The following is a 27,509-nucleotide window of genomic DNA, read 5'->3' on the forward strand; positions in this document are numbered from 1 at the left end:
CTCACACTTGTGCCTTCCTCTGAACGCCTTCACTCTTCTCTTTGGTGTTCGGCGATTTATTGCACAAACCAGGTCAACACCTCAAGTCCACGGGTGAAGCCAGGCTCAAGACTGAGGTGTAAGTTTAGGTTTATTATTGTCACGTGTACCGAGGTACAGGGAAAAGCTTTTGGCTGAGTGCTGTCCAGTCCAGCTTTATGGTGGGAGGGGCAAAGTCTAAAGGAGATGTACAAGGGGGCAAGGTCTTTACACAGAGGGTGGTGGGTGCCTGGAACGCACTGCCAGGGGTGGTGGTGGAGGCAGATACTGTATGATTGTGGTGTTTAAAGAGGTCTTTGGACAGGCACATGGATATGCTGGGAATATGGATATGGAAGAGACATTCTGAATCTCGCTATACTTGTACAATGGCAATAAAATATGTTGTATTGGTTCACGTGCAGAGGGGTGAGATTGACAGCATCATGTTCGGCACAGACATTGTGGACCAAAGTGCTTGTTCCTGTTGTATGTGTATGTTGTGTTTAACATACCTGGTGAATGTTAAACATTGAGCTCAACACCACCGTGGAATTTCAGTTACGAATAGACAATAAATGATGGCCTTGCCATTTTTACAGCATTTAAAATTTCCTGTTCAAGCGGTCAATTCTCATTATGAGCCTCAAAACATAGGAACTTCCAACAAAGCACAGAGTGCTGGAGTAACTCAGCCGGTCAGTCAGCATCTCTGGAGAACATGGGTAGGTGGCAGCTTACAACCCAGTGAATACACACAAAAAGCTGCAGTAACTCAGCGGGACAGGCAGCATCTTTGGAGAGAACAGGAAATGGCGGCGCTGCACACAGCTGGGGCTCACCTGCTGTCCGTTTGTCCTTTGTGTTTTTTTGTTGTTTTTTGTCTTAATTGTAGTGTTTGGATGTGATGTAGAGTTTTTTGTGGTTGTGTACTATGTGTGGGGGGAGGAGGGGAGAACTGTAAAATTGTCTCTTCCGAACGGAGGCCCAACCTTTTTTTTCTGGGTGGTTTCTTCGTTCCTGCTGCGGCCTACCATCGGCCAAACACCTGGAGCTGGCGGCCTTCAGCTGGGACCACTTGGGGTCTGGTTCGCAGAGCCCGCGGACCGGACTTACCATCTGCGGAGCTGGCTGCCTTCGGAGGCTGTGGTGGCGCTGCGAGAGCGGCTGTGACTCGCCTTCGGAGGCTTGGACCGCGTGGACGTCGGAAGCTCGCAGGGCCCTGGGTGGGGGCCGACTTCGGGAGCTCCGGTAGCGGCAGCATCTTTGCCCGCCCCGAATCGCAGGGCTTGGGTCGGCCCACTGCGGACCTTTCACCGTCCGGCGCGGCATGAAATAGGCCGCGGGATTTTTCTCTGCCCGGCGGGGGCTTCAATGTCGGGAGCCACGACCGCCCCGACGTTGCAACTTCAACAGCCTGACCGCGGGAGAAGACGGCAGGGGAAGAGAAACGACATTCTGGCCTTCCATCACAGTGAGGAGGTGACTGGAGGAGACTCACTGTGATGGATGTTTCTTCTTTTTTTGTTTTGTGTTGGTTTGTGATTGTGTGTGTTATTGCTTATTTTTATTGCTCTTATTGTTGGACTGTAGGTAACGGAATTTCATCCAAAAGACTTGTTTTTTTGGATGACAATAAAGGTTATTCTGATTCTGATTCTGATTCTGAGAAGGAATGGGTGACATTTCGGGTCGAGACCCTTCTTCAGACTCACACGAAACGTCACCCATTCCTTCTCTCCACAGATGCTGCCTGTCCTGTTGAGTTACCACAGCTTTTTAGGTCTATCTTCGGTTTAAACCAGCATCTGCAGTTCCTTGTGTAGGAAAAATCTGCAGATGCTGGTTTAAATCGAAGGTAGACACAAAATGCTGGAGTAACTCAGCGGGCCAGGCAGCATCTCTGGAGAGAGGGAATGGGTGATGTTTCCGGTCGAGACCCTTTTAATAGTCAATAGTCAATAGTCAACAGTCGTTTATTTGTCACATACACATAAATGTGTAGTGAAATGAAACATTACCCGCAGTTGAACAATAAGACCAATAAGACTGATGTTCAGTTCCTCCCTAAACAATAGACAATAGGTGCAGGAGGAGGCCATTTGGCCCTTCGAGCCAGCACCGCCATTCAATGTGATCATGGCTGATCATTCTCAATCAGTACCCCGTTCCTGCCTTCTCCCCATACCCCCTGACTCTGCTATCCTTAAGAGCTCGATCTAGCTCTCTCTTGAATGCATTCAGAGAATTGGCCTCCACTGCCTTCTGAGGCAGAGAATTCCACAGATTCACAACTCTCTGACTGAGTGGGCGACATTTTGGGTGAGTCTGAAGAGGGGTCCCTACCTGAAACGTCACCTATCCATGTTCTCGAGGGATGCTGCCTGACCCTCTGAGTTACTCCACCACTTTGTGTCTTCATCTGCATTCTCGGCAGTTTAAACGTTGGCATCCAGACGGTGCTGACTGCTCCAGTAATCTTGGCAGAAGCAGCTGTGTTTACTCACTGCCTCACACCTCGTTAAAATGCGCTGACTGCAAGAACCAATAGAAGTAAATAACACCTCATTACTAAATTGTCTTTGGTGTAAAGCCCTCAGCTTTGTGACTGATTGCCTTTTTTCCTGGATCACATACAGATTTATGAATGGCCTCTGATTTTCAAGAGACGTTGTGCAGGTTGAGTTTGGTCTTTCAACAATGTTGCAGAGTTCTCTGGTCTAACAATTGGGAAGGCAGGACTGAAAATGTTTGACATTCTGTTTACATGAAAGGGTGGCAAGATGGCACCACAGCTGGTTGAACTGCTGCCTCACAGTGCCAGAGACCTGGGTTTGATTCTGGACTTGTGTGCTATTTGTGCAGAGTTTGCACTTTCTCCCTGTAACCGAGAAGGATCTTCTTCAGAAGAAAGGTTTTCGACCCAAAACGTCACCCATTCCTTCTCTCCAGAGATGCTGCCTGTCCCGCTGAGTTACTCTGGCATTTTGTGTCTATCCAAGGAGAGACTGGCTTTCAGTCTGAAGAAGGGTCTCGACCCGAAACATCACCCATCCCTTCTCTCCCGAGACGCTGCCTGACCCGCTGAGTTACTCCAGCATTTTGTGTCTACCTTCGATTTAAACCAGCATGTGCAGTTCTTTCCTACACATGAAAGGATTAAAGTTCTACTAATAACATTCAGCAACAAAGGCAATTTTTTTGGCATCATTTTTACGGTCTATGTTTGGCTTTTGGCAGGTTGCACAGAGCACACTGAGGCTGTCGTGAGGAAATATTACAAACCTACACCTACATTCATTGCGATGCTCAGAGTGCTGGAGGAACTCAGCGGGTCAAGCAGCATCTGTGGAGAGTTAGGCAAGCGACCCTTTGGGTCGGGACCCTTCTTCAGACCCTTCGTCAGACGGTATCATTCCTTCCGCAGATGTTGCCTGGCCCACTGAGTTCCTCCAGCACTTTGTGGTTTTCTCAAGATTCCAACACCTGCAGTTCCCAGTGTGTCTTCATTGCAACTCGGACAATTTGAGGCTTGTTACATGAAAGCACCATTTGAATGAATCCATCCAAGAAGTTCATGATTGAATTAGCTGTGTCTAAGCTACAACTCGATGCTCACAGTAAAGAACTTTTAGAGACTCAGGGAACAAGCCCTTTGGCCCACCGAGTCCGTGCCGACCAGCCGACCACGGGGAGAACGTACAGACTCCGTGCAGACAGCACCCGTGGTCAGGATCGAACCTCGGTCTCTGGAGCTGTGAGGCAGCAACTCTGCTGCTGTGGCGCACAGAATTAACTTCCACTAATTCCCATCTTCGTCAAAGACCAAATGGCCCAAAATGTGACATATTTTTCACCAAAACGGGAACTTTGTTGCGTGCGTCGGAAAATCCTGCCTTCGCCAACAGGCTCTGTGGGTTTGTTTTTTTTCCAGGATGAAAAGGCGGAGGGGTTCATCAGCCTGCCAGAGTTCAGGATCGACAGAGCTATTGAATGCAGACGGAAACAGTAAGTGTTGACCTGAAAGCTGAATTGCAATATTTGTAAAAAGATGAACTCTGTAAACCAAGGACAGCATCTGTGGGGGGAATAGACAAGCGACACTTCAGGTGGGGGCCCTTCTTCAGACTGAGAAAGGAGGGAGAAAGCTGGATAAAAAAAGGTTGGGGCGGCCCAGTGGCCCGGGTACAGTTGCCTTGCATCCCCAGAGTCCCGGGTTCGATCCCGACTACGGGTGCTGTCTGTACGGAGTTTGTACGTTCTCCCCGTGACCTGCGTGGATTTTCTCCAAGATCTTCGGTTTCCTCCCACACTCCAAAGACGTACAGGTTTGTAGGTTAATTGGCTTGGTGTAAATGTAAATTGGCCCGGGTGTTGTGTCGGATAGCGTTAATGTGCGGGGATGGCTGGTCAGTGCAGACTCGGTGGGCCGAAGGGCCTGCTTCCGTGCTGTATCTCTACACTAAACAAAACGGTGTGGGACAAAGCCTGGTGAGTGATAGGTGGGAACGTAGAAATAATGAACTGCAGATGCTTGTTTACCAAAAGAAATGACGGAAAGTACTGGAGTAACTCAGCAGGTCAGGCAGCATCTCTGGAGAACATGGATAGGTGACGTTTCGGGTCGAGACCCCTCTTCGGATAGCTTGTTTCCATCGATAATTACATGCTAAAAATAATTACCTTCCTTCTTTTCTGTTCCGTGTTGTGTGACTGTGACATTTTGTTTTCCTGAAGTGCCTTCAAGGCTTGCCATCCAAAGATAAAGAGTTTCTACTTTGCCACCGACTGCTTGGAGGAAATGAACAGGTAAACGGAGCTCCATTCTGACAGATATTATTCGACCATTTGAACAAGTAGCTTTACGCTCAAGCGGCAGAGTTTTATTTGACTGCTTTATCCATGCTTCAAAGGCACCGAAATGACAGATTATGCAGAGTAATTGGCAGTCGCATTGTGTCACAGAATCACAGATTGAATCAGTGAAATTGCAAAGTACTTCCATTAACACAGTCCTCATTACGGTAAATGTTTTGAAACAAGACGTGTATTGTTGCTGGGAGACACAAAATGCTGGAGTAACTCAGCGGGTCAGGCAGCATCTCGGGAGAGAAGGAATGGGTGACGTTTAGGGTTGAGACCCTTCCTCCTCAGACTGATGTCAGGGGAGGGGAGGGGGGGGGGACGTCACCACTCTTGTGTTAAACATTTGCCCTGCACGTCTCATCTAAACTTTGAGTTTGAGTTGAGATTAGTTTATTGTCACGTGTAACGAGGCACAGTGAAAAGCTTTTGTTGCGTGCTACCCAATCGGCGAAAAGGACCCCTCTCACTTTTAAGCTATGCCCTCTAGTCTTTGGCATTTCCACGCTGGGAGAAAGGTTCTGACTATCTACCTTACCTGCTCCTCTCTTCATTTTATATACCTACCAAGTGTCCCCTCAATCTCCAATGTTCTAGAGAAAATAATCCAAGTTTGTCCAACCTCCTCTCTGGCTAACACCCTCTAATTCAGGCATCATTCTGGTCAACCCCTTCTCCTCTCCAAAGCCCCCTACACATCCTTCATGTCAAGGGGAGACCAGAACTGCACACTACACTCCACATATGGGCTCAACAAAGTTTCATAGAGCTGCAACGTGACTTACTGAGTTTCATAAAACTGCAACATGACTTCCTGGTTTTAATTTTAATGAGGTATTATTTTTGTGGAGAGAGAAAACAAGAGTTCTAATCTGTGCTGCATTGATTAATCTGTGAACAGGTTGCCTATGTGTATATTTCTTTAACAGGCTTTAATGTTTACAAGCAATACCATACATAATTAAACATGAAGCGTTTTACCAAGTTAATTCCATTTAACTAAGCTGTAATTTTACCTAATGGAAATGCACTTTATACCAAAGGTTAGTCTGAAAGCAAAATGTTTGACAAGACCAATAGAATAATCTGCTCGACAATGAATTATAAAATTACAGAAGGCGGCCTTTTGGTCAATAATGCATGCACCGGCTCTTTGTTAGGGGCATTAATTAGTTCCACACATACTTTTTTCCGTTCAAATATTCATCCAAATTTGTTTTGAATGAGTCCAGTGAATCTGTTTCCATCACTCGTTCAGACAGTGCATCCGAGATCACAGGAACTTTTATTTTCATAAGGTTCTCTCATGTTGCCTCCAGTTTGGTTTCCAGCTACTCTTCTCTCTGATCTCCGCTTTTCAATCCTTCTGCCCCAGGAAACAGGCACCCACTCACACTGTCACATCAGAAATTGTTTTATACACTGCAATGAGATATCAAATGAGAATCATAGTAATCTAAGAAGGGTGCGAGACAAAGCCACTTGGCCAACCATGTCTCTGCCAGCCCTTTAATGGAGTAATCCAATTAACCATTCTTTCCCCATAACATTTAGTTTTGGACTTTACTTTAGAGATTTTTAGATTTAGAGATACAGCGCAGAAACATGCCCTTCGGCCCACCGGGTCCGCGCCGCCCAGCGATCCCCGCACATTAACACTATCCTACACCCACTCGGGACAATTTTTTATAAAACATTTGCCCAGCCAATTAACCTACATACCTGTACGTCTTTGGAGTGTGGGAGGAAACCGAAGACCTCGGAGAAAACCCACGCAGGTCACGGGGAGAACGTACAAACTCCGTACAGATGGCGCCCGTAGTCAGGATCGAACCTGAGTCTCCGGCGCTGCATTCGCTGTAAGGCAGCAACTCTACCGCTGCGCCACCGTGTGATACAGTGTGGAAAGAGGCCCTTCGGCCCACCGAGTCCGCGCCGACCAGCGTTCACCCCGTACACTAACACTATCCTACACACTAGGGACAATTTACAATTTTTACCAAAGCCAATTAACCTACAAATCTGTATGTCTTTGGAATGTGAGAGGAAACCGGAGCACCCGGAGAAAACCCACGTGTTCACAGGGAGAAGGGGCAAACTCCATACAGACAGCACCCGTAGTCAGGATCGTACCCAGGTCCCTGGCGCTGTAGCAAGCAGCTTTGTAAAATGAAGAAAAAAAAGATTCACAGTGTTGGAGTAACTGAGGGAGCATCTCTGGAGAGCATGAATTCTTCAGTCTGAAGAAGGGTCCTGACCCGATACGTCACCTCTCCATGTTCTCCAGAGATGCTGCCTGACCTACTGAGTTACTCCTGCACTTTGTGTCTTTTTTTTAATACAAGTCTTATTTGGTTACGAGATGACCTTGGCAAAGAATCACAATGTGCAGTTGTTGAAACACGTGTCAGTGATGCTAATCCAGCAGCTCCTGTTCGTGAGCATCGACTGATTTATCTAAAGTTACTGGAGAACTTCTGAAATAGGGCGGCACGGTGGCGCAGCAGTAGAGTTGCTGCCTTAAAGTGAATGCAGCGCCAGAGACCCGGGTTCTATCCCAACTACGGTTTCTGTCTGCACGGAGTTTGTACGTTCTCCCTGTGATCTGCGTGCGTTTTCTCTGAGATCTTCGGTTTCCTCCCAATTAACTCCAAAGTTAATTGGCTTGGTAAATGTAAAAACATTATTGTTTGTGCAGGGAAGGCTGGTCGGCGCGGACCCGGTGGGCCGAAAAGGGCCTGTTTCCGCGCTGTATCTCTAAACGAAACTAAATCAAAAATGATAAAGATCTTAAAACACATGTGGAAGGTTGTGCAAAAGCAAGAGTCCGTTATTCCGCTCGTGGATGTTTTATTGATGCGTGCTGGTGCATCAGTCAATGTGCCATGTGGTCTATCCTATAATATACTTGTATAAATAAGTTGCCAGTGCCACTGAGAGTTGGGTAGGGTGAGCAGGGCTGGGAAGGGTGGATTTAAACATGCGCTTCCTGGCTTGACATCTATCTTTAGAGGCGATGATTATGACAAGATATTTTCTCAAGCATTTTTGTGGGTATTTTTAGAAATGTGACAAAGAGTCATTTTTGCATATTCTCTGAAGGCCCCTCATGTTTCACAGCAGAATTAATCATCCAAGTCAGGTTAGAGCAGAAAATGATTGCAAATGATATCAGTGGCTGGATGTTTCTGCCAAATGTTTCTCTTCACTATTTAAGTAGGGTTCAACTCTCTTACACTTGTATACTTGTATAGGCTTGTATACATTGGAATTTAGAAGGATGAGAGGAGATCTTATCGAAACGTATAAGATTATTTAGGGGTTGGTCACGTTAGAGGCAGGAAACATGTTCCCAATGTTGGGGGAGTCCAGAACAAGGGGCCACAGTTTACGAATAACGGGTAGGCCATTTAGAACTGAGATGAGGAAAAACTTTTTCAGTCAGAGAGTTGTGAATCTGTGGAATTCTCTGCCTCAGAAGGCAGTGGAGGCTAATTCTCTGAATGCATTCAAGACAATAGACAATAGACAATAGGTGCAGGAGTAGGCCATTCAGCCCTTCGAGCCAGCACCGCCATTCAATGCGATCATGGCTGATCACTCTCAATCAGTACCCCGTTCCTGCCTTCTCCCCATACCCCTTCACTCCGCTATCCTTAAGAGCTCTATCCAGCTCTCTCTTGAAAGCATCCAACGAACTGGCCTCCACTGCCTTCTGAGGCAAAGAATTCCACACCTTCACCACCCTCTGACTGAAAAAGTTCTTCCTCATCTCCGTTCTAAATGGCCTACCCCTTATTCTCAAACTGTGGCCCCTTGTTCTGGACTCCCCCAACATTGGGAACATGTTATCTGCCTCTAATGTGTCCAATCCCCTAATTATCTTGTATGTTTCAATAAGATCCCCCCTCATCCTTCTAAATTCCAGTGTATACAAGCCCAATCGCTCCAGCCTTTCAACATACGACAGTCCCGCCATTCCGGGAATTAACCTAGTGAACCTACGCTGCACGCCCTCCATAGCAAGAATATCCTTCCTCAAATTTGCAGACCAAAACTGCACACAGTACTCCAGGTGCGGTCTCAACAGGGCCCGGTACAACTGTAGAAGGACCTCTTTGCTCCTATACTCAACTCCTCTTGTTACGAAGGCCAACATTCCATTGGCTTTCTTCACTGCCTGCTGAACCTGCATGCTTCCTTTCATTGACTGATGCACTAGGACACCCAGATCTCGTTGAACTCCCCCTCCTCCTAACTTGACACCATTCAGATAATAATCTGCCTTTCTATTCTTACTTCCAAAGTGAATAACCTCACACTTATCTACATTAAACTGCATCTGCCATGTATCCGCCCACTCACACAACCTGTCCAAGTCACCCTGCAGCCTTATTGCATCTTCCTCACAATTCACACTACCCCCCAACTTAGTATCATCTGCAAATTTGCTAATGGTACTTTTAATCCCTTCGTCTAAGTCATTAATGTATATCGTAAATAGCTGGGGTCCCAGCACCGAACCTTGCGGTACCCCACTGGTCACTGCCTGCCATTCCGAAAGGGACCCATTTATCCCCACTCTTTGCTTTCTGTCTGTCAACCAATTTTCTATCCATGTCAGTACCCTACCCCCAATACCATGTGCCCTAATTTTGCCCACTAATCTCCTATGTGGGACCTTGTCGAAGGCTTTCTGAAAGTCGAGGTACACCACATCCACTGACTCTCCCTTGTCAATTTTCCTAGTTACATCCTCAAAAAATTCCAGTAGATTTGTCAAGCATGATTTCCCCTTCGTAAATCCATGCTGACTCGGAATGATCCCGTTACTGCTATCCAAATGCTCAGCAATTTCGTCTTTTATAATTGACTCCAGCATCTTCCCCACCACTGATGTCAGACTAACTGGTCTATAATTACCCGTTTTCTCTCTCCCTCCTTTCTTAAAAAGTGGGATAACATTTGCTATCCTCCAATCCACAGGAACTGATCCTGAATCTATAGAACATTGAAAAATGATCTCCAATGCTTCCACTATTTCTAGAGCCACCTCCTTAAGTACTCTGGGATGCAGACCATCAGGCCCTGGGGATTTATCAGCCTTCAGTCCCATCAGTCTACCCAAAACCATTTCCTGCCTAATGTGGATTTCCTTCAGTTCCTCCATCACCCTAGGTTCTCCGGCCCCTAGAACATTTGGGAGATTGTGTGTATCTTCCTCAGTGAAGACAGATCCAAAGTAACGGTTTAACTCGTCTGCCATTTCTTTGTTCCCCATAATAAATTCCCCTGCTTCTGTCTTCAAGGGACCCACATTTGCCTTGACTATTTTTTTCCTCTTCACGTACCTAAAAAAACTTTTGCTATCCTCCTTTATATTATTGGCTAGTTTACCCTCGTACCTCATCTTTTCTCCCCGTATTGCCTTTTTAGTTAACTTTTGTTGCTCTTTAAAAGAGTCCCAATCCTCTGTCTTCCCACTCTTCTTTGCTATGTTATACTTCCTCTCCTTAATTTTTATGCTGTCCCTGACTCCCCTCGTCAGCCACAGGTGTCTCTTACTCCCCTTAGAGTCTTTCCACCTCTTTGGAATAAATTGATCCTGCAACCTCTGCATTATTCCCAGGAATACCTGCCATTGCTGTTCTACCGTCTTCCCTGCTAGGGCCCCCTTCCAATCAATTTTGGCCAGCTCCTGCCTCATGCCTCTGTAATCCCCTTTGCTTTACTGTAATACCGACACTTCCGATTTTCCCTTCTGCCTTTCCATTTGCAGAGTAAAACTTATCATGTTGTGATCACTGCCTCCTAATGGCTCTTTTACCTCTAGTCCCCTTATCAGATCAGGATCATTACACTACACTAAATCCAGAATTGCCTTCTCCCTGGTAGGCTCCAGTACAAGCTGTTCTAAGAATCCATCTCGAAGGCACTCTACAAACTCTCTTTCCTGGGGTCCATTTCCAACCTGATTTTCCCAGTCTACCTGCATGTTGAAATCTCCCATAACCACCGTAGCATTACATTTTTGACACGCCAATTTTATCTCCTGATTCAACTTGCACCTAGAGAAAGCTAGATAGAGCTCTTAAGGATAGCGGAGTCAGGGGGAATGGGGAGAAGGCAGGAATGGGGTACTGATTGAGAATGATCAGCAATGATCACATTGAATGGCGGTGCTGGCTCGAAGGGCCGAATGGCCTCCTCCTGCACCTATTGTCTATTTAAAACGAGCTTGTAAAATTATTTAAATTATAATTATGTTACATTACATTATAAGTCTATAAAATGCAGGCAGAAAAATGTGACACAGCTAATTAATATTCATACATTAATTGGATAAGAAATTTGTAGGTTAATCCCCTTTTAGTTTAGGATCACCCTACTGATAGCTAATGGGATTATCTAAATATGATCTGGTCATAGGAACAGGCTGTTTGGCCACCGTCTGCACTCATTTACATTAATCCCTTTCATTTTCCCACATTCTTATCAACTCCAGCCAGATTTTATCATTTATCTTATCTATGCCATTCATGCTTTTATAAACCTCAGTAAGTCATCCCTCAGCCTTATACGCTCCAGGGACAAGGTCCCAGCCTATCCAGCCTCCTTATAACGCAAACCCTTCAGACTCGTCAATGTTTTTTGCACCCCTTCCAGTTTATTGACATCCTTCCTATAGCACGGCAACCAGAACTGTACAGCGAAGATATTTATTCACAAAATGCTGGAGTAACTCAGCGGGTCAGGCAGCATCTCAGGAGAGAAGGAATGGGTGACGTTTCGGGTCGAGAATAAATACCTTCTATAGTCAATAGACAATAGATTTTTAGATTTAGAGATACAGCGCAGAAACAGGCCCTTCGGCCCACCGGGTCCGCGACGCCCAGCGATCCCCGCACACTAACACTATCCCACACCCACTAGGGACAATTTTTACATTTGCCCAGCCAATAACCTACATACCACCGGTACGTCTTTGGAGTGTGGGAGGAAACCGAAGATCTCGGAGAAAACCCACGCAGGTCACGGGGAGAACGTACAAACTCCATACAGACGGCACCCGTAGTCAGGATCGAACCTGAGTCTCCGGCGCTGCATTCGCTGTAAGGCAGCAACTCTACCGCTGTGCCACCGTGCCGCAGGAGGAGGCCATTCGGTCCTTCGAGCCAGCACCGCCAATCAATGTGATCATGGCTGATCATTCTCAATCAGTACCCCGTTCCTGCCTTCCCCCCATACCCCCTGACTCCGCTATCCTTAAGAGCTCTATCTAGCTCTCTCTTGAATGCATTCAGAGAATTGGCCTCCACTGCCTTCTGAGGCAGAGAATTCCACAGATTCACAACTCTCTGACTGAAAAGGTTTTTCCTCATCTCAGTTCTAAATGGCCTACCCTTTATTCTTAAACTGTGGCCCCTTGTTCTGGACTCCCCCAACATTGGGAACATGTTTCCTGCCTCTAACGTGTCCAACCCCTTAATAATCTTATACCTTTCGATAAGATCTCGATTTGTACCAGCATCTGCAGTTATTTTCTTACAGAACTGTACAGCGTACTCCCTGTACCTTTGGTGCAAACCAATATCTGCACTTCTCTCCTACACAGTGTTCCGAATGTTGTCTCCATCATTTAGGTTTTGTTGTTTAGTTTAGAGATACAACAGGGAAACAGGAAAAGGTTCTCGAGCACTATCCCACACACTAGGGACTATTTTGAATCTTTACCGAAGCCAATTCACCTGCAAATCTGTACGTCTTTGGAATGTGGGAGGAAACTGAAGATCTCAGAGAAAACCCACGCAGTCACGGGGAGAACGTACAAACTCCGTACAGACAGCACCCATGGTCAGAATCAAACCTGTAAGGCAGCAGCTCTACCACTGTGCCACCGTGCCGCAAACCATCCTGCATTGATGTAGCTTTAGCATAACATCCCAACCCTTGCACTCAAAACCATGACCAATGAAGACAGACAGGCCAAACACCTTCTTTATCACTTTGTCTACTTATGTTTTAGTTTTAGTTTTTAGTTCAGAGATACAGCGCGGAAACAGGCCCTTCTGGCCCACTGAGTCCCTGCCAACCAGCGATCCCCACACACTAACACTATCCTACACACACACTAGAAACAATTTACACATGCACCAAGTCAATTAACATACAAACCTGTACGTCTTTGGAGTGTGGGAGGAAACTAAAGATCTCAGAGAAAATCCATGCGGTCACGGGGAGAACGTACAAACTCCGTACAAACAGCACCCGTAGTCGGGATCGAACCCGGGTCTCTGACGCTGCAAGCGCTGTAAGGCAGCAACTCTGCCACCGTCTTCATGAAATGATGTACTTGCATCCAAGCTCTCTCTGTTCTGCATCACTCCAGAGGGCACCATCACTTGCTGTGTAAGTCCTGTCCTGATTTGATGCGTTCTGTTGAGAGTTGGTCCATGTTAAAGTATTCAATAGTAAAAAACAAAAGTGCTGAGTAGCTCAGCAGATCAAGCAACATCTCAAGAGAATATGGATAGAAGGCATTTTGGGTCGGGACCAAGAGTACTGCTGAACTATTATCTACCTCATTAGTGACTCTTGATCGAGCTTTACTGGCTTTATCTTGCACGGTGGTGCAGCGGTAGAGTTGCTGCCTTACAGCGAATGCAGCGCCGGAGACTCAGTTTCGATCCTGACTACGGGCGCCGTCTGTACGGAGTTTGTACGTTCTCCCCGTGACCTGCGTGGGTTTTCTCCGAGATCTTCAGTTTCCTCCCACACTCCAAAGACGTATAGGTATGTAGGTTAATTGACTGGGTAAATGTAAAAATTGTCCCTAGTGTGTGTAGGTTAGTGTTAATGTGCGGGGATCGCTGGGCGGGGCGGCCTCGGTGGGCCGAAGGGCCTGTTTCTGCGCTGTATCTCTAAAATCTAAAAAAAAATCTAAATGTTATTGCCTTATCATGTAAATACACTGTAAATGGGTCGATTGTAATCATGTATTGTCTTTCCACTGACTGGATAGCACGCAACAAAAAGCTTTTCACTGTACCTCGTTACAACTAAACGGAACTGGACCCTTAGTGTAAGAAAATAACTGCAGATGCTGGTACAAATCGATTTATTCACAAAATGCTGGAGTAACTCAGCAGGTCAGGCAGCATCTCAGGGGAGAAGGAATGAAACTGAACCCTTAATGGGTTGAGGTAAGGGTTTGTGGGAGGGGGGGGGGGGTTGGAACAGACAGAGAGAGGCCAGAGATGTAAAGGAGAGAAAAGAGTGCGAGTCAAATGTAAAGCCAGTGGGAGGGATGTATGTGGCAGGGGATGGGTGGGGGTGGGGGCAGGATAGAGGGAGAAACAGGTGCGATAGGGGGGAGGGAGGATGAACAGGAAAAAACACAGGAAATATATCATCAAGATCTCGGCGATGTTGACAAAAAACAAGAGCTAGGTTCTGTGAGTACATTTTACTTGGAACAGGGCCTTGTTGAGACAACCTTTTGATGTCGGCCTGGCTGCCTTTGAAGCATTCACTCGTGAGTTGGTTCATGTTCTGTGTCCCAATGATCACATACTCTTGCTACAAAGAAATCTAATTTGCCACTGATGCATTAGTATTACGCCTCTCTCCATCTGAAATGTCCTTGGCCCAGATGACAGCAATTGCTTAATGGCAGCATTTATTTTCACAGTAGTAAATAACAAATGAAATGTTGTAATATCCTCCGATTGAAAAGCAAACTGGCGAGAGATTAAAGGAAGGAGAATGTTAATTAATTCCACACTTGCAGGCAATAATGTCGGGAGCTACAGTGATGATACTCAGATCTGTTGATTACACAGGGCTTGTTTAAAATGGAGCCAATAATTTGTAGCATTGGCAACACAAATGCTGAATTGCAGCTGAATTAGAATGACTGTGGCCATCAACCCTGCCGAGATTTATTGCAGTCATTTTTTTCTGTTGCATATTTTATTTCTGCCGGTGTTATTTCTCTTAAAAATAGGCAATTTAGTAGCACATCTTATAGAAGCTGTTTCAATTTCAATACATATACTTTAGCGAACGTACTGATTAAATGTGTAAGAAGGAACTGCAGATGCTGGTTTACACCGTAGATAGACACAAAATGCCGGAGTAACTCAGTGGGACAGGCAGCATCTCTGGAGAGCAGTATTCCTGTCAAGCTATGGCCAGTCAATGAAGCTCGACTCAATCGCATGTCAGTCTGTGTTTGGTCACTCTGCTTTGATGTTTCAGTAAGGTGCCAAATTGAACCTTGCAGATTTACTCACTTTCTGAAACTCACTTGTTGAAGAGTTGATTGCATGTCTGTCTAGGGTTGCTGACTGTCCCGTATTAGCCGGAACATCCCGTATATTGGGCTAAATTGGTTTGTTCCGTACGGGACCGCCCTTGTCCCGTATTAGGCCCGGGGGGGGCGCTGTGGGCCCGGACACTGTAGGCCCGGACATCGTAGGCCCGGGGGCCGCTGTAGGCCCGGGGGACAGTGTAGGCCCGGAGGCCCGGGCACCACCTAATGGAGGTTGCATAGCAACCCGCCTCTCAGCCCAGACGGCCGCCATTAATGGGGCAGGAACACGTGGCCGCTGGCTGGGTGAGATCACATGGGGCATGGGTCGGTGACATCACCTTTTGTCCCTTATTTGGGAGTGAACAAGTTGGCAACCCTATGTCTGTCCCTCTCAAAATGCTGGAAAGCAGGATATCCACATTGATGCATTAGGAATGATGCCACAATCTGTGGTGGGAACCAACCTAGATCTTCTGTATTGAAACCAAGTTCATTCATAATCTAACTGTTTCAATACAGCAGATAAGGTGGAAGATAAGGGATCCTCAAGGGAAAGGTGATTACAATTTTAGTTTAGGAAGGAACTGCAGATGCTGGTTTACACCGACGATAGACACAAAATGCTGGGGTAACTCAACGGGAGAGGCAGCATCTCTGGAGAGAAGGAATGGGTGATGAAATGTTTTGGGTCGAGACCCTTCGTCACCCATTCTTTTTATCCAGAGATGCTGCCTGTCCCGCTCAGTTACTACAGCATTTTGTGTCTATCTTCGATGACAATTTTAGTTCAGTTTAGTTTTAAAGATACAGCGCAGAAATAGGTCCTTCAGCCCACCGAGTCCGCGCCGACCAGTGATCCCCGCACATTAACACTATCCGACACACACTAGGGTCAATCTACAATTATACCCAGCCAATTAACCTACAGCCCTGTTCGAGAGGGACGCAGGTCAGTGAATTGTAGTTAGCCCATTCAGTAAGTATCGGAGTGAAATGGCTCAGATCATTCAGGAAATTAGATTATAATCTTTTGTCAGGCTTGGCCAAGATTATAATCCCTGTAGTCAGGCTTGGCCAAGATCTGATATCTCTGAATTCTATCCATAGACATCACTTTAACAATTTTTTTGCTATTAAATGCCACCGAGAGGCATGTTTTGTTCCAATTGTAGAGGTGAATCCCATCGGGTGGATTTGTATATGTTTTTAGATTTGATACAAATCGGCTTTCTTCCCTGTAAGAATTGGGAGAGATTATCTGGTATCGCAGAAAGCAGCTCATTCAAATGATGCACTGAAGTTCCACAGTCTCGCTTTGAATAATTTGTTCTGGATTTTTATAGTTCATCTACGCGCTTAATAATGTATTTCTTCTTCCATTATTTATAGCTTCATTCATTTTTAATTCATGCTAAACCATAAAGCAATCAAATATTTTGTTTGTTCTGAGTTGTTGGGGTAACTTTGAAAAATGCACACATTCTATCTACAACTAGCTGCTCAAAATGTTTAAGTACTAGAGAGGAGACGCAATGAACTGCAGGTGTTGGTTTACAAAAAAGGACACAAAGTGCTGGAGTAACTCAGCAGGCCTGGCAGCATCTCTGGAGAACATGGATAGGTGATGTTTCGAGTCAGGAACGTTCTTTGGCACTAAATTTTGGTGTAAGTTTAAAATAGATAAAGTTTTTTAAAATTATCCTAGTAGATTGACATTTTGTACTCATCTTCTTGTTCGGCACAGACATTGTGGGCCAAAGGGCTTGTTCCTGTGCTTTAGACTTTTGAGATACAGAAATCTCTAAAGTCAGGAACAAGCAGAGGAACAGGTCCTTTTGCTCACCAAGTCTGTGCCGACCAGCGACCTCCAGCACTATCCTGTACTCAAGGGACAATTTACAATTTCCTTGAAACCAATTAACCTACAAACCTGTACGTCTTTGGAGTGTGGGAGGAAACCAGAGCACCCGGAGAAATCCCACACAGGTCACAGGGAGAACGTACAAACTCCGCACAGACATCACCCTTTGTCAGGATCGAGCCCGGGTCTATGGTGCTGTGAGGCAGCAACTCTACCGCCGCGCCACTGTGCTCCACTGTTCTAGGCTCTGTGTTCTATTCTTGAACACAGAAAGTAAGCACGCACTTGTAACATTCATCTAAAGAATAGGCTGCGTTGCTTTGAAGGATATATTGCAGTTCCTTGTCCTACACGAGGGAATTGGTCCATGGACTATCTCTCAGCGATGGCACACTACTCCTGATGTCCGTCAGTAGTGAACGATGGACCGGGAGAGACCGGTGCAGTTGGTTTCGAACATCTCCCAAAGGGATATCCAATATCTAACACAGAATGTAAGGGTCTGACACCTCAGTTACACCCACACATAATTCTCTCCTAGATGGTGTGAAACTCCAAATACCCACCCGTGAATTAAGGTTGATCTTCGCAATTTTAGTGACGCACAAGGAATTTTAATTTGAGCAACAATGCCAGACACGTCTCTACACTATAAATGCTGGGAAGTATTTCCCCTGTGAATGTTTGCAACTCCTGAGGAATCCCAAAGGAGTCCCTGTAAATCGCCCCCCTCTAAAGAACTCACTGCAAGATTCATGCCCTTTAGGCTTTCGCTAAAAATATCCTCATGCTCCAGAGATATCGTTAAGTACTAACATGCTCCAGGGACTTTGCACAACCACTGGCATGTCTCAAGAAGCCATAATGATATAATCCAGACACCAGATACCTCATGATTCTCTTGGGACAGGGATTCAAAGATCCCCTCAAGTACACATCCCAGAATGTTTCATTGTGCTGGGACCTTCTGTTTCTGCCGCCTTTTCAGTTCAGTGCTGCATTCCAAACTCGCGTTACCCACTGGGTGAAAACATTCTCTCTCATCTTCCTTCTAATTTTTCCAGTTTTTGAGCCAATAACTCAGAGAAATACAGTATCTCCTTCTGATTCACTCCATCCATTCCCCGCGACATTTTATGAGCCTCGACAAAGTCTCCTCTCAGTCTCCCTTGTTCCAAGTTTATCCAGTTGCTTCTCCCGTATGTACACACATCCACCCTCTCCACACACTTATACACATCCACACATGTACACACATTCAACACCAACACACATGTACACACATTCACCCTCTCCACACACTTACACACATCCACACATGTACACACATTCAACACCAACACACATGTACACACATTCAACACCAACACACATGTACACACATTCAACACCAACACACATGTACACACATTCAACACCAACACATATGTACACACATTCAACATCAACACACATTTACACACATTCACCTTCTCAACACATTTACACACATCCACATCCACAAATTTACACACATCCCCCTCTCCACACATTTACACACATTTACCACCAACGCACACTTTAACACATACACGCTCCACACACTTATGCACAACCACTACCTCCACACACTTACATAATCCACCACCAACACACACTTACACATATCCACCACTGTGAGGTTGCAACTCTACCGCTATGCATTCAAGAGAGAGCTAGATAGAGCTCTTAATGATAGCTGAGTCAGGAGGTATGGGGAGAAGGCAGGAACGGGGTACTGATTGAGAATGATCAGCCATGATCACATTGAATGGCGGTGCTGGCTCGAAGGGCCGAATGACCTCCTCCTGCACCTATTGTCTATTGTCTATGCCACTATGCCAATTCAATAAATTAATAACCGTAATACTAGTGCAAACAAAAAACAAAGTTTTTGGTGCAACCAAAAATATCCCACATGTTTTGGCCGTTTTTTCAACTTGTTTGTTGATGGGATGTTGGCATGACAGGCAATGTTGCACTTCCTGTCTATCCCCGATTCCTTCTGAACCAAGAGGTGGTTACAGAGTCAGCCATGTTGTTCTCCAGTCACTGTGAGACGGTCCCGGGGGAGGGGGGGGCCATTCAGCACCGTGATGGAAGATTGTGAACCAGATGCATTTTGTTTTACGACATCATGTAATTTGGTCACTGCCATCGCTCAGGCAAACTTTTTTTATCAGATGAATTTAATTACTGGAAATTAAATCTGCCTTGATCTGGGGTTGAAAAGTTCAGAACCCTGGAGCAAGGGTTGCAATTTAATCATGCCTTTTCTAATCCTTGGTCGTTAAACTCTGACTGACTAACTTGGACATGTACACGGATAGGAAAGGTTTAAAGGGATGTGGACCAAATGTGGGTACATTTCCAGAACCAGGGGCCAGAGTCTTCCGGAACCAGGGGCCACAGCCTAAGAATAAAGGGGAGGCCATTTAAAACTGAGGTGAGAAAAAACTTTTTCACCCAGAGTTGTGAATTTGTGGAATTCTCTGACACAGAGGGCAGTGGAGGCCAATTCACTGGATGAATTTAAAAGAAAGTTAGATAGAGCTCTAGGGGCTCTAGGAGAATCAAGGGATATGGGGAGCAGGCAGGCACGGGTTACTGATTGTAGATGATCACCCATGATCACAATGAATGGCCGTGCTGGCTCGAAGGGCCGAATGGCCTCCTGCACCTATGTTTCTAAATGTGACTAACTGAGATGGAACATCTTGGTTGGCATGGATGAGTTGGGCAGATGGGACTCTTTCTGTGTTGTTTGACTCAATGGCTGTTGGATATGCATCATTTTTAATAAAACGTATCTACACTTCCATCTACACTTCATACTGCCTCAGCAAGGCCAGCAGCATAATCAAGGATGAGTCTCACTCAGGTCACTCCCTCTTCTCCGCTCTCCCATCAGGCAAGAGGTACAGAAGTGTGACAACACACACCTCCAGATTCAGGGACAGTTTCTACCCAGCTGTCATCAGGCAAATGAACCATCATATCACCAACGAGAGAGCGGTCCTGACCTACCATCTGCCTCATTGGAGACCATCAGACTATCTTTAATTGGTCTTTACTGGACTTTATCTTACACTAAACATTATTCCCTTTATTCTGTATCTGTGCACTGTGGACAGCTCGATTGTAATCATTGCCTTTCCACTGACTGGATAACACACAACACAAAGCTCTTCACTGTATCTCGTTACATGTGACAATAAATTACACGGCCCCCACTCAACCACCTCTCTCCCTCTGTGCTGTAGGTGGATGAATCGGCTGGGTCTGGCTGCTATTGGATACACCCCCGATGATAAGGTGACCAGACCCGATGAAGGTGAGCTGAAGCTTTTAAAACCATTTTTTAAATGTCCTGCTGAACGAGGATGCTTTCTAACTGGGAAAGGGAGGTGGGAGAGGGAGGAATTCCTACCAATACTTCATTTAGAACTGGTAGCTCTCTCGATCAACAAGGTGGGTCCAACGTTGGCTCGGAACCAGAACAGATGCAGTCAGGAGCACACACATCAATGCCCTACTGAAAGGGTACGATACAGATGCAGTGGACACGTTCTACACATTCAGAAACATGGAACTGAAAACAAAACACTCAGCGAGTCAGGCAGCATCTCTGGAGGTGACGTTTTGGGTCGGGACTCTTTTTCAGACCCAGAACGTCACATATCCAATTTCTCCGGAGATAAGCATACATATATCAGTGGATACCCTTGATGTTTTTGTATCCTTGGCATAGATACGGTGGACAATCAGAACCTTTTGTCCCAGGGTGGAAATACCAAAGACTAGAGGGCTTAGCTTTCAGATGAAAAGAGAAAAGTTGAAAAGAGATGTGCAAGTTGTTTTTCACACAGAGGGTGGTGAGTACCTGGAGCACACTGCCAGAGGTGCTGGTGGAGCCAGATATGATAGTGGGTGTTTAAGAGGCTTTTAGATGGGCACATGGATGTACAGGAAATGGAGGGATATGGATCATGTGCAGGCAGATAAGATTAGATCAACTTAACATCATGTCCCACACGGACATTGTGGGCCAAAGGGCCTTTTCCATTGCTGTACTGTTGCATGTGTGATAGACAATAGACAATAGACAATAGGTGCAGGAGTAGGCCATTCAGCCCTTCGAGCCAGCAACGCCATTCAATGCGATCATGGCTGATCACTCTCAATCAGTACCCCGTTCCTGCCTTCTCCCCATACCCCCTCACTCCGCTATCCTTAAGAGCTCTATCCAGCTCTCTCTTGAAAGCATCCAACGAACTGGCCTCCACTGCCTTCTGAGGCAGAGAATTCCACACCTTCACCACTCTCTGACTGAAAAATTTCTTCCTCATCTCCGTTCTAAATGGCCTACCCCTTATTTTTAAACTGTGGCCCCTTGTTCTGGACTCCCCCAACATTGGGAACATGTTTCCTGCCTCTAATGTGTCCAATCCCCTAATTATCTTATATGTTTCAATAAGATCCCCCCTCATCCTTCTAAATTCCAGTGTATACAAGCCTAATTGCTCCAGCCTTTCAACATACGACAGTCCCGCCATTCCGGGAATTAACCTAGTGAACCTACGCTGCACGCCCTCAATAGCAAGAATATCCTTCCTCAAATTTGGAGACCAAAACTGCACACAGTACTCCAGGTGCGGTCTCACCAGGGCCCGGTACAACTGTAGAAGGACCTCTTTGCTCCTATACTCAACTCCTCTTGTTACGAAGGCCAACATTCCATTGGCTTTCTTCACTGCCTGCTGTACCTGCATGCTTCCTTTCAGTGACTGATGCACTAGGACACCCAGATCTCGTTGAACATCCCCTCTTCCTAACTTGACACCATTCAGATAATAATCTGCCTTTCTATTCTTACTTCCAAAGTGAATAACCTCACACTTATCTACATTAAACTGCATCTGCCATGTATCCGCCCACTCACACAACCTGTCCATGTCACCCTGCAGCCTTATTGCATCTTCCTCACAATTCACACTACCCCCCAGCTTAGTATCATCTGCATATTCTTATTATTGCTTTGGGAGAAACTATGTCCTTGTGCTTCTGTTTGTTTGACTATTATTTATACTAATCAGGTAATGAGGTTCAGAAGTCTTTAACTGTTGTTTTATATTATCAGACAAAAATGGTCTAAAGAGAAGTTTATCATTTTAAACTGGATTTATCAGTCGAAACATTTACCCAGCACAAAGCCACATTATTCATGTTTCTATTGAGGGTTTCACTAGAGGTTCATATCGAGTGGGCCGGTCAGTGCTGCCTTATCCCTGTGAGAACATCACTTGGTATTTATACTAGGCCTTGTGGTTTAGATCATGTCACCACCCACTCCCACCCTCTCCTCGTGTGAACACAACCTCCCAACACAGAGTGGGTGAGACGAAATGAGTAAGAAGGAACTGCAGATGCTGGTTTAAACCGAGATAGACACAAAAAGCTGGAGTAACTCAGCGGGACAGGCAGCATCTCAGGGCATGCGGGTGGTTCTAGCCATGCAGTCAGATCATGGTTCACCAAGGAGAAGCCCATTATCAGTTGGTCAAATCGCAGGGTTGAATGCAATATCAGAGCGTTTGTCCACTGCAGCTGTTTCCACTAGTGGGAGAGTCCTGGACCAGAGGACACAGCCTCAGAATAAAAGGACGTGCCTTTAGAATGCAGATGAGGAGGGTTTGTTCTTCCAGAGGGTGGTGAATCTGTGGAAATCTTTGCTACAGACAGCTGTGGAGGCCAAGTCATTGGGTATTTTTAAAGTAGAGATTGATAGGCTTTTGATTAGTAAGGGCATTAAAAGTCACAGAAAGATGGCAGGAGAATGGGGTTGTGAGGGGAAAATGGATCAGCCATGATTGAATGGCGGAGTTGACTTGATGGGCCAAATGGATTAATTCTACTCCTGTTTTTTATGATGAGATGTGGAATAGTTCATTACGGCAACCACTGAGGAAACAATAACACAGAAAATGTTAACAGTTCATCTTTAGTTTTCTTTGCAAACCTTTTCTTTAAATTAAAGCCAGCACATAGGGCATGATTAAACACGAGTCCTGGACCAGGGGCAAAGCTTGCTTTAACGCATAACTCACTCCAGCACAAAGCAGGCAGCCACAACCCCATGAGTGCAACATGTCCAGAGGAGGTTGCTTGGCTGAGTGTAAAGGCCAACTGAACTTCGTTATGACTGTGTGGGCAGAACACTCACCATTTCATCATTAGTCATTTTCCAGGGCTGACTTGTGCTCCAGAAGCTACAGACTTTATCAATCATTCTCGGGAAATGGACTTTGCTGGCAGATTCAGCGTTTATTGTCCATCCTGAACGATCCCGGACTGAGAGTCACGCTCATTGTCAGGCCAGCTCTTTTAAATCTCCATTAGACCGTAAGATACAATGTCTTTATTGTACCTGCCTCAACTACCTCTTCTGGCAGCTCATCCCATGTAGAGCGATGGAGTCATACAGCACGGAAAAAGGCCCTTCCACCCAACTCATCCATGTCAACCAAGATTTCCCCATCTACGCTAGTCCCAAACCTTTTATATGCATGTACATGTCCAAGTGTCTTTCCAATGTTGCTGTACCCCCCCCCCCCCTTGGTGTGAAAAGTTGCCCGGGATGGCGGGACTGTCATATGTTGAAAGAATGGAGCGACTGGGCTTGTACACATTTGAATTTAGAAGGAAGAGAGGGGATCTTATTGAAACATATAAGATTATTAAGGGATTGGTCACGCTAGAGGCAGGAAACATGTTGGGGGAGTCCAGAACCAAGGGCCACAGTTTAAGAATAAGGGGTAGGCCATTTAGATCAGAGATGAGGAAAAACTTTTTCACCCAGAGAGTTGTGAATCTGTGGAATTCTCTGCCTCAGAAGGCAGTGGAGGACAATTCTCTGGATGCTTTCAAGAGAGAGGTAGATAGAGCTCTTAAAGAGCGGAGTCAAGGGATAAGGGGAGAAGGCAGGAACGGGGTACTGATTGTGGATGATCAGCCATAATCACAGTGAATGGCGGTGCTGGCGCGAAGGGCCAAATGGCCAATATTGTCTATTGTCTATGCCCCTCAGATTCCTGTTAAATTTTCCCCCTCTCACCTTAAAAGTATGCCCTCTAGTTCATGATGCTCCAACCACAAGCACGACTGTGTGTATTCACCCTATCTGTGCACCTCGCGATCATGTACACCTCTGCATAATCATGCTCCAAGCAAAAAAATCCTAGACTGCCCAACCTCTTCCTATTTGAAGATACAAGGAACTGCAGATGCTGGTTTAGGCAAAAGGAGCCAAAGTGCTGGAGTAACTCAGCGGGTCAGGCAGCATCTCTGGAGAACATGGACTGGTGACGGTTCGGGACTGAAGAAGGGTCCCAAGCCAAAATGTCACCCGTCCATGTTCTCCAGAGATGTTGCCGGAGCCACTGAGTTACTCCAGCACTCTGGTCTCCTCTCCTGATTTGTATTTGTAAAAGGGTGTTTTTATTGCACTTTAGACTACTGGAGTGAGAGTGACCAAGAGGATGTGAATGACTCCTTGACCGTGAAGGCCGAAGGCCCGTCAGCCATGTGTGACACGTACCCCCGAACCCCATCAGTAAGTATCGTGCTGCAGTGCCCTTCATTATCATGTCCAGCTGCTCAGCACAGGAAGGGCCACAGAGATTAGGCTTGGGCTCGGGGTTTGATTGCCCCATTTTCTGACAGATGGGAGTGCAAGGCAAAGGTTGGCATACGTTGAAGACAGAGCGATCGCCTTTCATTAATATGTCTGGACACCTGTAAATGAAGGAGCAGGGGATTGTGCTCTCGAGGGCAGAGACTTGGATCGGGATGGACTTAGATTCAATATTTGGATTTGGATGGAAACAGGCCCTTCAGCCCACCGAGTCCATGCTGACCATCGATCACCCAGTTCACACTATAGTTCTACGTTATCCCACTTTCTCATCCACTGCCTACACACGAGGGGCAATTTACAGAGGGCCGATTAACCTACAAACCCGCACGTCTTTGGGATGTGGGAGGAAGCCGGAGCACCCGGAGAAAACCCTCGTGGTCACAGGGGGAACGTGCAAACTCCACACAGACACCCGTTCTGTGGCGCTGTGAGGCAGTGGCTCTACCAGTTGCGCCACTGTGCCGGCCTTCTTTAGATAAGGCCCAAACGCGGACAGGTGGGACTGGTGTAGAAGGGGAAACTTGGCTGGTGTGGGCAAGTTGGGCCGAAGGGCTTGTTTCCGTGCTGTGTGACCCTAATGACCACGACTGTGAAATGGAGGTGAGCTAAGGAACGTTGTCATCATTATGTTTTGCGGTAACCGCCTCTGGCCACTTCTTCCTACAGGTGAACTCTTCCAGTCCGTTTCCTGAGCCGAAACACGGACGCCACTTCTCGAGTGAGTCCACGTACTCGCACTCGTCGGCGGAGGACTCGCGGCACGAGGCGTCGGGAAGCACGCACTCGTCCGGCTGCCGATCCTCGTACCGGGAGCGCCGCTCGTGGCAGGACCTGATCGAGACGCCGCTGACCAGCTCGGGCCTGCACTTCCTGCAGACCGTGCCGCTGGAGGTGGAGTACGTCCCCGGCCGCGGGGGGCTGATGTCGCCTGAGAGGAGGCGGCAGGCCACCCTGCCCGTCCAGAGGCACCACCACCACGACCACGACCACGACCACGACCGCGACGGCCCCTTCCCCCTGGCGGAGTCCGGGCGGGGACACGGCACACACACCAGAGTCTGCAAGCAGCGCAGCCAAAGTCTACCGAGGAACCGCGAGGCCAGGATCAAAGCGCACGTGCTGCCTCCTGGGCTCGCCGAGGAGAGGTCGGAGGATGACGAGATTCAGGGCATCAAGCAAAATGGCGGCGGCAGCAGCGGCAGCAGCAGCAGGCAAGGTCAGTGTTGGCTCGGGCCCTCTGTGTGTGTACACCGCGCCCAGTGAGTGAGTGGGCAGCACTCAGTATGACTGCCGTCTTCTTCATTTGTCCTCTCACATTTCACATTGTCTGTTTGTCACAAAAGGCTTCAGAGCCAACAAGATCGGTTTTGTACCAAACAGCATGCTGCTGGGAGAACTCACGTGGAGGCAACCATTGAGAGCTGAGAATGGGAGAGGTGAGGGCAAGAAAGATTTTCATTGTTCTGGTTCGGGACATATGGAATAAAACACTCTTGACTCGTGAGTGTCATAGGTTGAGACGTTCATAAGTTAGAGCAGCAGAATTAGGCCATTCGGCCCATCAAGTCTACTCCGCCATCCAATCATGGCTGATCTCAACCTTTGCCCCTCCCAACCCCATTCTCCTTCCTTCTCCCCATAACCCCTGACACCCGCACTAATCATAAATCTGTCAATCTCCGCCTGATGAACTATTCATTGATGTCTGTTGGGCAATGTAGAGGAGGCCACGTGGAGAGCACCAAATGCACCAGCCAAGGTTGGAGGAGAAGCACGTGCATCTCTGGGTAGTGTGGGTCACTGGAGGGCCGGCCACATTGGGAATCTTGTGTGTAGTTCTGGTCGCCCCATCACAGGGAAGATTTGGAGCCTTTGGAACTGATGTTGAGGTGGTTTACCAGAAAACTGCCTGGATTAGAGTGTATTAGCAGCAGTGATGAGGTTGGACAGACTTGGATTGTTTCAGCTGGAACACAGGAGGTTGAGGGGAGACCTGATAGAAGTACAGTCCATTTAAAACTGAGGTGAGAAGAAACTTTTTCACCCAGAGGGTTGTGAATTTGTGGAATTCTCTGCCACAGAGAGCAGTGGAAGCCAATTCACTGGATGAATTTAAAAGAGAGTTAGATAGAGCTCTAGAGGATAGTGGAATCGAGGGATATGGAGAGAAGGCAGGCCCAGGTTACTGATTGTGGATGATCAACCATGATCACAATGAATGGCGCTGCTGGCTCGTAGGGCCAAATGGCCTCCTCCTGCACCTATTTTCTATGTTCCTATGTTTCTATATAAAATCATGAGAAGCATAGATAGATAGACAGCCCATCTAGCTGTAATGCCACTTTCAGATAGTCCATCCCGACACCACCAGATGTGCACCAAACCTGACAGCTCGACAACTTGGACATGGATCATCTCACCAAACTTCCCCACATAAAAATCTATGTACCCACGCGAGGGAAATCTGCAGGGGATAGCCCAGCTGTTGGCGGTTGTACAGTAGAAAACAGAAACAGAAACAGAAACCTGCACTCCTTGATCCCTCTGCTCTGCAACACCCCCCTACCATTTAGTTTAGTCTAGTTTATTGTCACGTGATACAGTGGCACTGTGAAAAGCTTTTGTTGTGTGCTAACCAGTCAGTGGAAGGACGATACATGTTTACAATCGAGCCGTCCACAGATATATGATAAGGGAATAACATGAATAACATTCAGTGCAAGGCAAAGCCAGCAAAA

The 27,509-nt window shown here is 46.6% G+C and overlaps 1 protein-coding gene across 2 annotated transcripts in view; it reads left to right on the plus strand.

Annotated features, from left to right (window-relative positions):
* Positions 1 to 27,509, plus strand: part of LOC144600708 (connector enhancer of kinase suppressor of ras 2) — a 391,278-nt gene that overhangs the window by 351,044 nt on the left and 12,725 nt on the right. For both annotated transcript variants that reach the window (XR_013548171.1, XM_078412618.1), the window contains exons 17-21: positions 3,953 to 4,026; positions 4,756 to 4,827; positions 20,339 to 20,409; positions 24,587 to 24,687; positions 25,438 to 25,987. Coding sequence is in view for 1 of the 2 variants with exons in the window: in XM_078412618.1 (XP_078268744.1) it covers positions 3,953 to 4,026; positions 4,756 to 4,827; positions 20,339 to 20,409; positions 24,587 to 24,687; positions 25,438 to 25,987 (868 nt within the window). In the remaining variant the exon portion in view is untranslated. The remainder of the gene's footprint in view (positions 1 to 3,952; positions 4,027 to 4,755; positions 4,828 to 20,338; positions 20,410 to 24,586; positions 24,688 to 25,437; positions 25,988 to 27,509) is intronic.

The sequence above is a fragment of the Rhinoraja longicauda genome, chromosome 15, assembly GCF_053455715.1.
Source record: "Rhinoraja longicauda isolate Sanriku21f chromosome 15, sRhiLon1.1, whole genome shotgun sequence".
NCBI lineage: Eukaryota > Metazoa > Chordata > Chondrichthyes > Rajiformes > Arhynchobatidae > Rhinoraja > Rhinoraja longicauda.